Source organism: Leucopleurus acutus, assembly GCF_964270905.1.
Source record: "Leucopleurus acutus genome assembly, chromosome: 11".
In the NCBI taxonomy this organism is placed as follows: domain Eukaryota; kingdom Metazoa; phylum Chordata; class Mammalia; order Artiodactyla; family Delphinidae; genus Leucopleurus; species Leucopleurus acutus.
In genome coordinates, this window is record NC_139152.1 from 23,998,321 (window position 1) to 24,016,269 (window position 17,949).

Consider the following 17,949-nt stretch of genomic DNA (forward strand, 5'->3'; position numbering starts at 1 on the left):
GGCTTCTCCCGTTGCGGAGCACAGGCTCCGGACGCGCAGGCTCAGCGGCCATGGCTCACGGGCCCAGCTGCTCCGCGGCATGTGGGATCTTCCTGGACCGGGGCACGAACCCGTGTCCCCTGCATCGGCAGGCGGACTCTCAACCACTGCGCCACCAGGGAAGCCCTCCTTTCATGTTTTAACACATCGATAGTATGAGCGGCAATGAAAGAGGAAATAAATAGGTGAAGTGAGGACTGAAGTTCAGATTATAAAATTACCAGATTTACCATAAGTAGCATGTCCAGAAAAGCATGTACAATTATGCTATATATGTGCATGCTCTAAGCATTTTACTCTATTAACTAATTTAATATTTATATTGCTTTTGCATTAAAATGAATGGAACAAATAGATTAGACTACCTGGAACAGAGCTTACATGAAGAATTTGCAGTTGTACCCAAAACAGTGATTCTGTAAGCTCTCCTCAGAGTAGAAGGACCTGGAGTAGATGGAAAGCTCTAGAGTGCCAGCAGCTTCCAGCTGTTCCAGACCAGCCACTTCTGTTTACTCCACCGTGCCTTCCTTCCTGTTAAAACCCATGAGTCAAAGTCTGCCAAGAACTCACCTGTAGTCTAACAGAGTGTGGTTTAAAGCTTGCTGCAGCAAAGGATAATACATACCAAGGGGACTATGAATGTCTCTAAAAGGGGGAGTAGGGATGAATTATGATAGAGTTGGGGGGGTTATAATTGGTCATAGAATGGTCTTGCAAAGATTTGTCAGAATTTATTTTAAAAGTTGCTCATCGCTTCTTGGTCTTTTGGCTAAGATCAAGTGTATTTTAAAAGTTGCTGTGACAGTCTGTGATCTTTAGAATACATGAATCTGTCTAGAGTTACTGTTAGATTGGTTTTTCTGTGTTCTTGGAATGTATGGGTCTGAGTGAAATGTCGTTAAAAGATTAGAGCTTGCATAGTCTGTTATACACGTCATGGCTAGGTCTGGCACAATTTATTTATTTTGTGATTCAAGTGTGTTTTGAAAAATATGGTTTTTGTTTTCATTCACAGTTCTTCCTCTTGGGCTAGCTGTCAGTAACACAGTTTTTCACTTTATCGATGTAATTGTAATCTTTTTATTTTTTAACCTTAGGTGAAGAAAGGTAATCATACTCCTCAGTTCTTGGCATATTATCCTCTTGTGTCTTACAAGGCCCTTCCCTGTGTGTGTGTGTGTGTGTGTGTGTGTGTAAGTGTATGTATGTATACATATATAAAATTTTTATCCTTGTTCCCTGCTCCCAGTGTCTTCCCTCTGATTGGGGGAACCATTTTAATGTGTCCTTACTTGAATGTGTTCTTGTAATCTGTGTGTTATTATTTTGTGTGCATGTATTTTTATTTTACGAAAATTTTATTATGTACAGAATGCATTGTTTCCTATGCTTCTAAGAGAAATCCACTGAACATTTTGCTTAAAAAATCTAAAACTGTTGCTTTATGTTCATGTAAATACCATCCGTTACTATGTATAAATTGAATTTCTTTTTCTAAATTTCAGAATCCATAGTATGAATTCACCTTTTTCTTCTATCTACTCACCCATAATGGACATCTAGGTTGTCTCTTAACTCTTCACCAACCCAGAAACTTTTATGTGCCCTTATAATGTGCAAGAAAAAAAAACAAAAGCAAAAGGTCTGTTCATCTATCTATTCTTATCATCATCTCCATCCAGGAGTGTAACTGCTGCATGATAGGCCATGCAGATATTTAACTAAGTGCTGCCAGTTTGTTCTCCAGAGTGGTGGTGACCAGGCTATCATCCTGCCAGCGACGCACAGGTTCCTACATCCCCGTTTTTCCCCAAAGACCTAGCATTGTCCAGCTTCTAACTTTTACTTTTTTTTTTTTTTTTGGCTGCACTATGAGGCTTGCAGGATCTTAGTTCCTGGACCAAGGATCAAACCTGGGCCCACGGCAGTGAAAGCACCAAGTCTCAACCACTGGACCACCAGGGAATTCCCAAATTTTTACTTTTTTTAATAAGCGATAGATACCTCATTCTTAATTTAAATGTCTTATCATAAGTTTGTTAACTTTGGGGATTAACTTTTCAATAAATTACCTATTCATTAACCTTTTTTTTATTAAATTGAGTTTGATCTATTTTTCTTGTCAGTTTGCAGGGGTTCTTTGTCAATTGAAATATTAATCCCTAAAGGTTTTTAGATAAAACAAATTTCTTTCATCTGTAAATGGAATACTAACTTGGTTCTTAGTATCTATTGCTAAAAAAAAAATCCCTTATTTCGATGTAATCCAATTAATCATTTTTGCCTTGTGGTTTGTACTAAATTTCTTAAAGAATTTCTTTATTGTCCTTACAGCCAAAGGCTTATTTGTACATGTTTTTCTTATTAACTTTATAATTTTACCTTTCATATTTTGGTATTTTATCCCTGTAGTCTTACTTTGTTTATAATGTTAGATAAAGATTCAGTATCCATTTTCATGTTTCTCCCTAAAATTAGCCACTTTCTCTAGTAGCATATACTTAAGGAGTCTGGTTCCTGGTTAAAAACCTATATGTGATTTTTTTCAGGTCTGATTCTAGGCAGTTACAAAGGCTTTACCTGGCAGGTCTCAGAGGGAAAGTACATTGTAGCCTTTGAAGGGTGCTGCATTCAAGTATTCAGGCCCCACTGCTGGCCATGCTCTTCACATAGCTGCATTTCTGCCTCAGGTGCCTTCATTCCTAATGCTCTTTATCTGAGGCCCTGGGCAGAAATCTTCTTCAGGTGCTTCTGCCCAGGCCTCCTTAGTGGGAGGAGGAGAGAGAACTCTTCCCCTCTCTGACTCAGTCTTCAGTGCTTTTCCTCTCCTCGTCCTGCCTGCCTTTTTTTCCCTCCCACCCCAGGGTCCATAAAACATCCAGAGACTTTTGTTCAGTGCTCCTGCAGCAGTGAGATGACTCCCACTTCTGTGCTGATTCACCTGGCCTTCACCTTGTGCTCAGTTCCACAGAGTCAAGGGGTTTTAGCCACTTGCTTATACCAGACCAGTAAGTGATTAAAGCCTTCTTTATTACTCTCATTTTGGCTCATCTTTGCTTAATCAGCAACTCCGACACCTGAGTTTGCTCTCTTCAGCTCAACCGAGCTGCTGAAAACACTAAGGCCATGGATCTCAAACTGTAGTTCTTGACCCAGCAGCTTCAGTATCAGCTTCACTTGGGCACAGTTGGAAACGCAAGTTCCCTAGCACTACTGCAGACTACTGAATCCAAAACTCTGCTCTTGGGAGACAATAAATTGAAGAGTCACTTTTGTTATCAGGAAAAGAATATTCCCCTCCTATCAAAATCTGAAGCAGGAATACATAATTTAATAATATAAGATAGCTTTTAATTGAATTAAAAAGTTACATCGCACACTTTAAACTTACACAATGTTATATGTCCACTATATCTCAATAAAGATGGAAAAACTTAAAAAAAATAAACTCTGCTCTTGGACTGATCAATCTCTTAACAAATCTTTCAGGTGATTCTAATACATGCAAAAGTTTGAGAAGCACTGAACAAACAGTTTACTCTATACATTGTTTTTTTGTGGTGCTTCTTTATCGTATATTAAGTTCCCATGTATACATGGGTCTGTCTCTGAGCTTTCTGTTCTCTTGCACTAATCTGTTTATTTTTGTATAAATAACATACTATTTTTTTTTTTTTTTTTTTTGCGGTACGCGGGCCTCTCACTGTCGTTGCGGAGCACAGGCTCAGCGGCCATGGCCCACGGGCCCAGCCGCTCCGCGGCATGTGGGATCTTCCCGGACCGGGGCACGAACCCCTGTCCCCTGCATCGGCAGGCGGACTCTCAACCACTGCGCCACCAGGGAAGCCCAATAACATACTATTTTTATTACTATGTTTTATTACAGTGTGGTATATGTTAATATGTGGTATGGCAAACCTCTGCTCTTTCTTCTTGATGATTTTTTTTCTTTCAACATTTTAAATATTTCACTCTCTTAGCTTGCATGGTTTCTGAAGAGAAATCTACTGTCATTCTTATCCTTTTCCTCTTGTAAGTAAAGTGTTTTTTTCCTGCTCTGGCTTCTTCCAAGATTTTTTCTTTTTCTTTTTTTTTACCCTGCTATTTGAATATGATCACATAGGTGTAGGGGTTTTGTGGGGGTTTTTTTGGTGTTCATCTTACTTGATTTTCTCTATGTTTCCTGGATCTGTGGTTTGGTATTTGTCATTAATTTTAGAAAAATTTTGGCCATTATTCGAATATTTCTTCTGCTTTATTCTTTCTTCTCCTTTTGGTATTTCAGTTACACATATGTTATGCTTTTTAAAATTGTCTCATGATTCTTGACTGTTCTGCTCTGTGTTTTTGTTTTCCTCCCCTCCTCCCCCACTTTTTACTTAAGTCTAGGAAGTTTCTATTGACCTATCTTTTTTTTTTTTTTTTTTGCGGTACGCGGGCCTCTCACTGTTGTGGCCTCTCCCGTTGTGGAGCACAGGCTCCGGATGCGCAGGCTCAGCGGCCATGGCTCACGGGCCCAGCCGCTCCGCGGCATGTGGGATCTTCCCGGACCGGGGCACGAACCCGTGTCCCCTGCATCGGCAGGCGGACTCTCAAGCACTGCGCCACCAGGGAAGCCCCTATTGACCTATCTTAATGCTCATGGTTCTTTCCTTGGTTAGGTTGACTCTACTGATGAACCCATCAAAGTCATTCTTTTCTTCTGTTTTGACTTCTAGTATTTCCGTTTGTTTCTTCCTTAGAGTTCCCATCTGTACAGTATCCACCTGTTCTTGCATGTTATCTTCTTTTTCCGTTAGCTTCCTCAACATATTAATCATCTTTATTTTAAATTTCCAGTCTGATAATTCAGAAATCTCTGTCATATCTGAAACTGGTTCTGATGCCTTTTTTTTGTTCCCTCAGACTTTTTAGCCTTTTAGTATGCTTATAATTTTTTTGTTAAAAGATAATTTTGTATCTATGTATGGTGACCAATGTTAGATTTATTGTAGTGATCATTTCTCAGTATATACAAGTATCAAATCAATACACGTACCTGAAATTAATATAGTGTTATATGTCAGTTATACCTCAATTTAAAAAAAAGATGAACATGTTGTAACATGTAATCGGAATAGAGGTAAATAGACTCTTAATGGGAGGTTTTGTTAATTTGTTTAGAAGTGAGTAGCTGTGTTTAATATTTTCTGTTGCTGTAAGTTACCAGAGGGTTCAGATTCCTTAAAGGTTTTTGTTTTTGTCTCCCCTCTTGTCTTTGGCTTCCCTAAGAACTCCTTAGAAGAGTCTGTGTCTTACAGCTCTGTCAACTATTATGGACTATAATATACTAGAACCTTATTGGTTTGGTGATATAAGGCACTGGGGAGGGGAAGTATTCTGTAATCTTGTGATTAAATCTTCATCTTTTAGTGGGCCCGTGACCTTCACAAGTGTTTGCTGGCTTTTTCCCCCCTCTAGGAAGGCTAGAGGGAGCTGGAATCTTGGTAAAGCCTTTTGCCCAGGTGGAAGGTTTATAAGGTTTTGATAAAGTCTTTTCACCTAAAGAATAGGCTTTTGTTATGGAGAATGCTCTAGGCATAATTCACAGTGGTTATAATAATTCACACTTTTTCTGCTCCCCTCAACAGAACCATGAGGGGAAATTTCTGGGCTCTTCATACTGAAATTCTGATGGGATTTCTGGGGGGAGAATCCATAAAAGTGTGTGGAATCCCTAAGCCATCAGCTTTCAAGAGTTCTCACTGTCACACATCCTCACTCAGCCTCCAGCAGTTCCTCAGATTTACCATTCAAGCACCTACCAGTTTATATCTCCAGTAGCTTCTGCTCTAGGTAAGATGATCTTGGCTGTGACTCTCTGGATTTCCTAGTTGTAAATTTGGGGGGTGGGGTGGGATTTGCTCTGTCCCAGTTCTCTCATAGACCTAAGGCATGTCATTGATCTTTAGTTTGTTTCAGCTTTTTTTCTTGTTTTAAGAATCAGGGTGATCTTCCAAGCTCTTTACATGTCAAAGCTGAAACCAAAAGTGTGCATATACGTTTTCATTATCTACTTTAGGAAGTTTGTTTTAGCCATCAAATCTTTTCTTAGATTAAATCTTCTATTGAAGACTTTTCTTACAAACAAGACCAATAAAGGCATAGTGACTCTAGTTGAAGTGGATGGAGATGTCTAGTACTCTGTTGGACAGAATTTGAAAACTGTTGGTCCCTACCATAAGCTGATCAGGACCAGGGTTGAACCCTTCTGAATATTCTATTATTTTTTGTCAAGCATTCTATCTGTAACTGATGTTAGAACTTAAAATTGCATTTTTCATTATATAATATACTCATTCATGATCATTCACAGTGTTTACTGTGTGTCCTCATATGCTTCATATATATATATATATATATGTATGTATTTTATTTGGGGGGAAATAATGGAGTATGTTGTGTTTTAAAATATGTGTTTTATAAGACTGGAGAAAATAAAATATTCTGCTAAAAATATCCCCCTCATTGTCTAGGGAATATGTTTTTCTTGCATATGGAAGAGAAAGAGTCATTGTTTTTTTATTTTCTATATTCTTTCTCTAGATGGATATGTAATTTTTTAAGAAAATATGCCAAAGGTGTTTGATGTGATTACTTCATTTCCCATCAAAAAGATATTAAAGATGTGATAATCTTTCCCAAGGTGTTATTCACCAAATCTGCATTTCATGATAATTGTAAGGTTTGTGTGAGAAAATTACCAGACCTTTTTTAAGTCTTCCAACTTCAGAGTCTTAAAACTTTCAGCTAAATTTTGAGGAGTGGGGCTGGGAGTCTGATATATAATTCTTTTTATTGACTTTCCAATTTCTGTCATGTTATATATGCTGCTGACCTGTTTTTCAACTGAACCAGTAATTTAATCCATTACTGGTCTGTGTAAATCTTAGCCACAGCTATTTCCCAAGGTGGTTTTGGGTCTAACGAGTGGTTGGTGTTGATGTCCAGCAGGAAATCTTGCAAACCAGATGACTGGTGTGGTTCAAACTGTAACCTTGTTAAAGCATTGGTCAGGTTGCACTTAGAGTTATTTAATTAGTTTCCCAATAATATTTGTGTACAATTTTTAGGTGACCACTACTTTTTTTTCTTTCATCATAGTACAGAAAAAGACAGTTGCTTGTTGCTATCAGAGTCATATATTAATCCAATACTTTTTTTTTTCATTAAGTTATCTTTAGGCAGGCATTTTAATAACTGTTAGAACTTCACTTGAATACGAGTACCTATAATGGTGTTGTCAACTTAAATTGAAAGTTTTCAATATATTAGGCAGTCTAATAAAAAGGTTTTTTAAAAGTATAAGAACATTCTCTGCCTTTAAGAAACTAAGAGCCTTATTATGGGAGACAGCTATAAAATAAATTAAAATAAAATATAATAAACAATACACTAGTGATAGAAACAAAATACTCTGGGATTATAGATAAGAGAGCAGGCAATTCATTCTGAGTTTTCAAGAAAGAATTCAAAAGAGGTAACGTTTTAATGGGAAAAGATTGGCTTTTGCCTGGAAGAGAAAGTAAGTCCATTTTAAGGGACAAAAATAGTATGAGTTAAAAATTAATTTAAAGTATATGTGTATATTTTTCTTCAAGTTTATTGAAGTGTAATTCACATAAATAGAATCTACCCTCTTAGGTGTACCATTCTTTGTATTTTGACGGACCTGTACAATTTCACAACTACCACCTAAAAGAAGATTAAAATTAAACATTTCCATCACCCCCAAAAAATCCTCTCATGTTCCTTTGTAGTCAGTATATACGTGTATTTTTAGTAGAATTCTTGAGTGGAAAGTCAACTTATACATTATTTCTTTCATGGAATGTGCTTGTGATGTTGTATCAGAAAAGTCATTGCCTTTAAGTTCATCTAGGTTTTCTCCTAGGTCATCTTCTAGGAATTTTACAAGTTTTGCATTTTAGGCCTATGATCCATTTTGAGTTACTTTTTGTGAAGGAGGTAAGGTTGCTGTCTAGATTCATATTTTTGCGTGTGGATGTCCAATCATTCTAGCAACACTTGTTAAAAAGACTATCTTTATAACATTGTATTGCCTTTGCTCCTTTGTCAAAGATCAGTTGACTGTATTTATAGGGGTCTATTTCTGAACTCTGTTCTTTGTCTATTCTTTTGCCAATACCACACTGTTTTGATTGCTGTAGCTTTACAGTACGTTTTGAAGTCAGAGAGTGTCAGTCCTCCAACTTTGTTGTTCTTCAGTATTGTGTTGGCCATTCTGTTTTGTTTTTATGTTTTGTTTTATTGTCTTTCCATATCTTTAGAATCAGTTTGTCAGTATCCACAAAATACCTTGCTGGGATTTTGATTGAGATTACATTGTGTTTATAGATCAAGTTGGGAAGAACTGACATCTTGACAACATTCAGTCTCCCTTTCATGAACATGAAATATATTTTGATTTATTTAATTGTTCTTTGATATCTTTCATCAGAATTTTGTAGTTTTTCTCATGTAAATCTTGTACATATTTTGTTGGATATATACCTTAATTTTTCATTTGGGGGATGGTAATGTAAAGTGTATTGTGATTTTAGTTTCATACTGTTTGCTATGTAGGAAAGGGATTGACGTTTGTATATTAATCTTGTATACTGCAACCTTATTATAATTGCGTATTAGTTTCAGGAATTTTTTTGTCAATTCCTCAAGATTTTCTACAAAGATGATCATGTCATCTGTGAACAAAGACAGCTTAATTTCTTCTTCCTTTTTATTTCCTATTTTTACACTATTTCATTAGCTAAGACTTCCAGTACAATGATGAAAAGCTGAGGTGAGAGACATCATCCTTGCCTTCTTCCCCAGTTTTTGCTTCATCCCTTTATATCACTCCCTCAGGTTAAAGGCCTGTTTAAGTAGGAGGAATAACCTATTTGCTTACATTTTTTTCATGCCTATTAGAAATTATATCTATTTGGGTGAAATAAATCTAGTATAGCTTACCTTTAGTCTTATTTTATTCACTTTAAGAAGTTTATTAATATTATTGAGTTTGTGGTAACTGCGTAGATTTAATCCCATAGGTCATCTTATTTAGGTTTTCTTTCCAAACAATATTTAATGTGTTGGCCCATGAAGAGATAAAACAGTTGTGTGTGACTCTCTTTATATTAAGACGTTTATTAAATTTATTAAGTGTCTTTCAAATCGTGTTAAATGGAGGCTTATAGGAAGATGTGCTTTAAGACCATCCTACCAGATCGCTTGATCTTTTTCAGTGTTTGTGCTTTCTAGAAAGTGAAAGAAGATACTTGTTGAGTTTGCTTTATAGAATATATACTACACACACACCACATACATGTAAAGTAATGTGAAGTTTGTGGGCCTGTGATAAATGGATAACAGTATACCTGAACATGAGCTTCTCTGATTGCTTAGTCTAAAATTTGATATACAAAAAACTATGTATGATTGTGATTAAATCTGTTTACAGTATCTCCTATGACTCACATTACAGGAAAGAAGAGATTTTTTTATATTTCTTTTTTTTTTTTACAGGAATCAAGTAAAAACCACAGAACCTCTATATTTATATTTGAGTATATATCAAACATTCTTCTCTTGAAAAAAGTTCTTCCAAAAGAGGGGAAAAGCATAACCCATTTCTGAGTGCCTTTTGTTTTAAGCTAAATTTCAAAGGACTGTCCTTGATACCCTTATATTAAGCAGCTACTCTGTAAGATTAATGGGACTCTGTGGTTTGCATTTATTTCTTCAATTTGCTTTAAAAATTACTAAAATTTCAATATAATTTTAAGAAGCAATCAATAGAATATTTTAGATAAACAAAATATAATAAACTCTTCACTGTTCTTGAATGAGATTTACTGGTTTAGATTTCAATTAATTTTCATAGTGCTTCTCAAAATGTTGTAAGGCTATGTCTTGCAAATTCTGTAGAAAGTATCTCTGTTTCGAAATTATAAATATTTGAAAAGAGTCGTATGATAAATGTTTTCATTGGTTCAATTTCGGCTCTGAGGTATGTAACAAAAGGTGTTCAGAACATCCTCACCTTGGAATGGTCAGCTAGTAAGGTACAAAAGAATGTACTGACTATCTCTTATATCATCAAAATCCATGTGTGCCATTTCCAGGGTGCTGAATGTTAATTGAGACAATTAAGCAATTCTCTGTTGAGGCAGATGGCAGAAGTAATACAGGCAATCTCCAGATATACTTTATACTTTATTTTAGATATAATAAAGGGAGTCTGAAACCTTTTTGGCCAAAGGTTGATACTTTATAATTTCTAGCTTATTGTGATTAAATAACTAAAATAATATCTGGCCCAGAGAGGAAAGACATTGCTACTTCTGGAAGAATATGTCAATGAACAAACCTCAAATCCAGCGCACCTTCTACTACTGTCCCCTATAAAAACTGCAAAAAGAGCTCCAATCATTTTCCTTCTTGTACAGACAATACTAGTAATAGTTGAAAAGGAGTAGTTATAGTATCAGAAGTAGAAACATTTGTAAACATGTTCAACATGCTTAGTCAATAGTGAAATGCAAATAAAAACCACATGAGATTGCCAAGATGACTATAGTAATAATAATTTAAAAAGCAGAAAGTAAAATATTGTAAAGAATATGGAAAGATTGGAACCTCTGTACATTGCTGTATTGCGAATATTATTTATTGATATTTGTACGTGAATGTTTAGCAGCATTATTCATAATTGCTGAAAAGTGGAAACAACTCCAGTGTCCCTCAACAGGTGAATAGATAAATAAAAGTGGTATGTATGTACAGTGGAATATTATTCAACCATAAAAAGGAATGATGTTCAGATACATACTACAACACTGATGAACCTTGAAAACATTATACTGAGTGAAATAAGCCAGATACAAGGGACAATTACTGTTTGATTCCATGTATATGAAGTATCTAGAATAGGCAAATTCATAGAGATGAAAAGTAGATTAGAGGTTGCCAGGGGCTGGGATGAGGAAGAATGGGTTATTGCTTGATGGGTGCAGAATTTCTGATGAGGATTATGAAAACATTTTGAAATAGTGATGATGGTTGTATGGCATTGTGAGTATAATTAATGCCACTTGTCCATTTCAAATTGGTGAAAATGGAAATTTTTGTTATATATATTTTTTACCAAAATATATAAAGGAAGTAGAAGTAGTATTGTAATAATAGCACTTAACATTTAAATTTTACTATTTAACAGGCACTGTCCTGAGGTGTTTATATGTCGTAAACTATCTGTTTCTCACTGTAGACATATTTTATCCACAAATAGTTAATATTAGTAAATGAAAGGCAAGAATATTGTACTGTAATAATTGAGGTCTTAATTATTATGGCCACCTTCTCTTTTATTGCCATCTGTTCCTGTAAAAGCACTTATAATTAGTTGGACCTCCAATGCCCCATGGATACTGAGGGATAACTGTATTTTTTTCCTATTAGAACTTTTTATTTAAAATTTGTATATTTTTAAAAGTTTATTTCTACTTATTTATTTATTTCCAAATCATATTTGGTACTTCCTACTTTTAAAAAGTTACATGTGTTTTGGGAAAAAATTAGTTGTTATGGTATTTGTTGAAGAAAATTTGTTTTATAAAATAGTTCTACAAGTCAAATATAAGAAAATGTTATTTATGTTTCATGGATTGTCTGTTAGACATTAATGTCCATGAGAGCAGCATCCCTGGAAACTAGTACACTGTCAGATGTTGGTACACACCAAGCAAATATTTCTTGTATGATGGTTGGGAAAAAATGCATTAACATATTTATAAATTTACATAGAGAGATGGACAAGTTGGTAGCGAAATGATATGTAATAATTTACAAATTAGTATATGAGGGTAAACTTTCCTTTAAGACAATTTAATTTAAAAATAAGATATTAAAATATATAGTTGAATTTCTACCATGAAGATTTATGATTTAATTTATAATTTAAACAATTTTAAGAAAGAAAAGACCAATAGAAAATCAACATATATAGGATATTGTTCCAGTGGAACAGTTTCCTTAGTTAGCTGCCGTTATAGTCCATGATTCTGTTCTCTAGGATCATCTCCCTCATCCCTTGTCCTGCTATTGTTTGTAATTTGGTATTTTCTCTCTGGAGTACAGTTTGAAGGTATGCATCAAAATATAAAACATGCTAAATTTTCAACCTGCTCATACTGCTTCTAGGAATTTTTCGTAAGACTGTAATTCACAGGTTCACAAAGATGCATGCATAAAAATCAAGATTTTTTTAAAATTGAAATATTGCAGACAACATGAATGTGTATAGATAGCACAATGATAAAATGTAAATTTAATTTAATAAAACAAAAAATAACATAGTTGTATTTATATAGAAATATGTCAGTACCTTTCTTGAGTGCAAAAGTTTACAGAACAGTATTATAAACATATTATTTTAAATGTTTATGTATATCTATGTATTTAAATACACAGAGAGCTCTCCAGAAGGTTGTTTGTCTAAGTGCTATCAGTGATTTTCTTTGGGTAATGGAACCCTGGATGATTTTCACTTCTTTACATTTTTCACGATGAATGTATGTGATTCTTACAAAAACAGTATATTTTATTGAACTTTATATGGTTCTTCTTTTTTTTGTTTTTTGCGGTACGCGGGCCTCTCACTGTTGTGGCCTCTCCCGTTGCGGAGCGCAGGCTCAGTGGCCATGGCTCATGGGCCTAGCCACTCGGCGGCATGTGGGATCCTCCTGGACCGGAGCACGAACCCATGTCCCCTGCATCAGCAGGCAGACTCTCAACCTCTGCGCCACCAGGGAAGCCCCTATATCGTTCTCGATTAGCCACTTGTGGATCATTCACTTTACAAATTAACTGTTTAAGACATAAACTTTTGCCAGACCATTCAGCATCTTTCTGAGTCATCTTTCCTAATATCAACTGATATTTATTCAAAAAATTATCTTATTTTAATATTATTCTGAACAAAATCAAAAGCATAGATTATTCACATTCTTTTAAAGCCAAATGGAAGTGAGGTCTTACCAGACATACTACTTATATTATGTAGCTTTAGTAACGAGGTAATAGTGGCACTGCTTTTATCTATTAAGTGATTACTACTGCTGAACATGAGTGTGCAGATATAATTATTGCTGAAGCTCTTCATTTGAGAGCTGGTAAATTACTTAGCCTCTCTGGGTCTCAGATCACTCATCTGAAAATGAGGAAGAATGTCATCTGATTTAGCAATCTGTTGTGTTTAATATGGTACAACCACATGTAAAGCACTTGTAACAGTGTCTGAAACTTTAAAGTGGTCAAAAAAGTTAGCTATTTTTAGCTATCTATCTATCTAAAGTAAAGTCAGTCACTTGTATTTTCTCAAGTAGATCTATGCTTTTACTTAGGGTATATTTTATGTAGGATGCTTCTTTCAAATGATAATGTGAGGTTTATTTTGGCTCAAACAAGCTCAAAAATAGTCTTCTATTATAGTATACTGTCAGAATTAAGAAATGAAGCTCAGGAATGAATTTTTATTGCATTGTCATTGTCATTGCATTGTCATTTTTAGCTAATGTTATCCTCTTTGACTAGTTCTTGTTGGACCCCTGGAAAAGCATGGCCTACTTATAGTTAATTACTTATTGATTAGTCTGACTTATTAATATAACAATTCATTTTAAGGAGAAATCATTTTCAGAATTATTGATGCCTCTGAGAACTTTATTTTGCAGTTTAATTCCAATAATTTTTACTTGTTCTGTTTTTGTTATGTTTACTCCCATCGCAAAGCCTAAATTGAATATTTTCAGTCTCATATGAGAATTGTATTATATTTATCATTTTGAAGTCTAATTATTTGCCTGGTAAAACACATTTTATCTTGCGTGTTTTATAAATAGGATTAGGTATTGTTTCTGACTATGAAATTCTGTGCGCATCTAGACTTTCAAAGAATAGAACATTAAAGTCTCAGTTATTATTACATATCATATGCTAAGCCTACTGATTTATTAGTCAAATGCTTTTCACAAATTCATATGGTACCAATAATTTCCCATCACCATGTCATGATTTATATCACAGTTTGGATTTGTTTTTAAAGAAAAACCACATTTTTGTAATTTTTCTTGTTTTCTTGAAACATAAAGATAAAAACATTAAAATTAAAAACAGGAATAATAGATTATCTTGACTTTCTATTTGGTCACTTACTCTCAATGTAGACTGCCTGCCTAAAAAATGTTTTAAATCAGAACAACTTTGAATGACATAGATCTGTTTTAAAATATTGGGTGTCAGAGTTGGTTTATATTTAAAGGAGGCTTCTATGTAAATGGCATTCTAAATCTGAGAAAATATCTTACTTGCCTTTAGTAACTGAATGAGAAATCTATGTGGGTAGGAATATGTATGTATATGTATATATGTATATGTATGTGTATATATGTTTTATTTTCCCTAAGAGCACTGTTCAGAACAAGTATCTGGCTTATCTGTGTTGAAGATATTGAGGCTACAAATGTTGAACTTTCTTAAGAAAACTTCGTTCAAACTCCAGTTGTCTAGTCCATGATAATTAGCTGATGGCTCTGTGTGCTTTTTCATTAGTACATTGGAATAAAAATAAATACATGAACTTTATATTCTTTAACATTAGCTATCGCATAATATTCCTTTGACCGTTTTCATAGATTTATTTTTTTGAATCTATGGTAAAATCTTGAGATGAGAACAGTCATCTTTCAATTTCTGTAACAGTGCTTTACTAGAAACACAAATAATCTGTTAAGATAATTATTCATCAGGCAAACATCAGTTATAATCTGATTGCTCTCTTACTGCAAGCTAATAATAATTTTAATGAGTAAATTTTCCAAATTTAATTTTAGGAAAGGACATTTTATCATTTTCTGATTCACTTCATATTTGGAATGTTTTTAAATTAGATCTCATGTCATGTACTTTATTGAGTTTGGGGGCGAAAAAAGTATATCTTGACTGATGGAAGAAAGGTGAATTCAGGTTTTTTGGCTCCTAAGCCTTCATTTTAGCAAACTTTCTTCTCTCCTCTAGTAACTACTTCAAATGAATTCTACCACCTGTTCTCCGTGTTGATAGATTATCAGTCTCAGAGCCATAATCATAATGCAGTTATCTTTCCTTGTAGCATCAGAGGCTCCTTGAAATGCTTGCCACAGAGAAGGAACTGTTAAAAGAAAAAATAAAGGAAGCTTTGACTCAGCAATCTCAAGAACAGAAGGTAATACTTTAAGTTTGCTTGGACTGTGGAAAGAATGTTCTGTTACCTCAAATAATACTTTAATGTCTAGCTGTCTTATCATTTACAGGAAATATTGGGAAAATGTTTGGAGGAAGAAAGGCAAAGAAATAAAGAAGCATTAGTATCTGCTGCAAAGGTATTTCTCTCTGAAAAGTTTATTCTGTAGCTTAATTTCAATTATAGTTCTGCTTTTGTTATGTTTACCCCCACCTCAAAGCCTAAAATGAATGTTGTTGGTCTCATATAAGAATTGTTTTTGTCATCTTTATGTCTAATTATTTGCCTGGTAGAGACCCATCAGTAACAATCAGTTTCTTTGTAAATAAGTGGAATTAACAAACTGAGTTTATTAATGGTTAGTCAATCTACATTTTTTTTTTTTTTGCGGTATGCGGGCCTCTCACTGTTGTGGCCTCTCCCGTTGCGGAACACAGGCTCCGGACGCACAGGCTCAGCGGCCATGGCTCACAGGCCTAGCCGCTCCACGGCATGTGGGGTCTTCCCAGACCGGAGCATGAACCTGTGTCCCCTGCATCAGCAGGCAGACTCTCAACCACTGCACCACCTAGTCAATCTTTTAAAAATATTTCATTCCAGAAAAATCAAAATTTTTTTTCTTCTTCTAATGTTCATATTCTTGTTAAATTTACGTTACACAAGATAATGATGATATTGAAATGCTTTACATTTAGATTATTAATCACTTGTTTAAAATAATATATCTACATAGGAACACTAATATCCACTTGGTATTTGATAGATATCATACAAGTAATGAGTATGTGTGTGTGTGTGTGTGTGTGTGTGTGTATGTATGTATATATGTATGTATGTATCAAGGTATGTGGTTTTTAAAGTCAACTTTGAAATAGATCATCTGGGTAGTATATTCATAGATGTTAAATATATGTATACTAATATATACATATGTTGACCTGAAATATACTGTCAGATATTTGTCCAGCAAAAATGGGTTTATTCAGGATTAGGAGAGAATTGCAATTTGGGGTCTGCAACCATGGTGAGCCATGTACAAGTTGCCACATGACAAGGAGAACACTTTTTTTTTTTTTTTTTTTTTTTGCGGTACGTGGGCCTCTCACTGTTGTGGCCTCTCCTGTTGCGGATCACAGGCTCCGGACATGCAGGCTCAGCGGCCATGGCTCACGGGCCTAGCCGCTCCACGGCATGTGGGATCTTCCTGGACCAGGGCACGAACCCATGTCCCCTGCATCGGCAGGCGGACTCTCAACCACTGCGCCGCCAGGGAAGCCCCAAGGAGAACACTTTTATAGAGAGGAAAGGAAGTTGTGAGGGCTACAGGAAATACAGAGTCCATGGCTTTTCATTGGCTGATTTGCTGCCAGGAAAGAAGAAGAGTCTTTCTTCTTCCTGTTGGTCTCTACTATAGTTGCAGGGCATGAGAGTTCCCCCTTAAATAGATCTCCTGGCACTATTTAATTGAGATTTCTGTTTATGAATTTTTTACATTTTCCCCTTTGATCAAGACCTTTTTCTGAAAGCACCACTGATCAAGAATCAAGGTTTCTAGTTTTAGCTCTTTTTGTCCCTCAATTTCTGGGTGTGGTGTCTCATGTCAGAGGGAAAGTGCAGATTGGAAAACTATTGCAGTCACATTCAAGTAACGAGGAGGGGTAGGAGGGAGACCTCTTAGGCAGTTTTCTGAAGTCCATATCTTATCAAGATTATAGACATTGGAGATCATCTGAAGTGTTATGTCATGATCAAAGGTTTGGTGACAAACTTCTAAGAGGCCTGGCCTGGGTATCTTGGGAAAGCTGTCTCATCAGATGTCATCTGCTTCATTTCTGGGAAATCTTTACTTTCAGGTCACCAGATGATGTACAGGTCCAGTCAGGGTTAGGTGCTTTCTTTAGGTGTGTCATGTGAATCCAAGAGTCTATTCCTTGTTGTTTGGTGGCACAAGGGTTGGTTATGAGTGCCTGATAGGGGCCTCTCCAGTGAGGTTGAAGAGCATTCTTTTGGAAGTGTCTTTTCCAGTAGACAAAATCTCTAGGTTGCAAGATGTGATGCTTAAGGTCATCATCTCCCAAGGGCACACTGTGAAAAGATTGCTCTACCAGGGCATGGTTATTTTTAATGGAAACAACTAGGCCTTTGCAATATTGGAGTATCTCTCCTTTTATCAGTTGTGGGTCAAAAGAGGCAGGAGCCAAGTGCATTGGGTGTCCTGTGACTGTCTCAAAGAGTGAGAGTTTACGAGTTCCAAAAGGAGTGGATCTGGGATTTAGAGGGCCAACAGCAATGCTTTGGGCCAAGGTATTTGGAGGGCCTCTACAAAGTTTTCTAACTGAATCTTAATAATGCTGTTAGTGCATTTAACTAAACCAGAGGATTGAAGGTGGTAACATAGTGAAAACGTTGTAAAACTGGCCAAACAGTACAAACTTGTTGAAGCACCTAGCCAGTAAAATGGATTTCTAAATCACTATGATGTTTGAGAGGAGCTCCTCAGGTAGGGACAATCTTTTCCAAAAGTACTTTAGCCCCAGAAGAGGGAGTAACCGGTCTGCAAGGGAAGGCTTCTTTCAGTCCACTATAAA

At 35.6% G+C, this 17,949-nt stretch overlaps 1 protein-coding gene across 5 annotated transcripts in view; it reads left to right on the forward strand.

Annotated features, from left to right (window-relative positions):
* Positions 1 to 17,949, forward strand: part of CCDC91 (coiled-coil domain containing 91) — a 401,591-nt gene that overhangs the window by 259,325 nt on the left and 124,317 nt on the right. For all 5 annotated transcript variants that reach the window (XM_082851111.1, XM_082851110.1, XM_082851107.1 and 2 more), the window contains 2 exons: positions 15,251 to 15,343; positions 15,432 to 15,500. In XM_082851111.1, the coding sequence (XP_082707237.1) occupies positions 15,251 to 15,343; positions 15,432 to 15,500 (162 nt within the window). The remainder of the gene's footprint in view (positions 1 to 15,250; positions 15,344 to 15,431; positions 15,501 to 17,949) is intronic.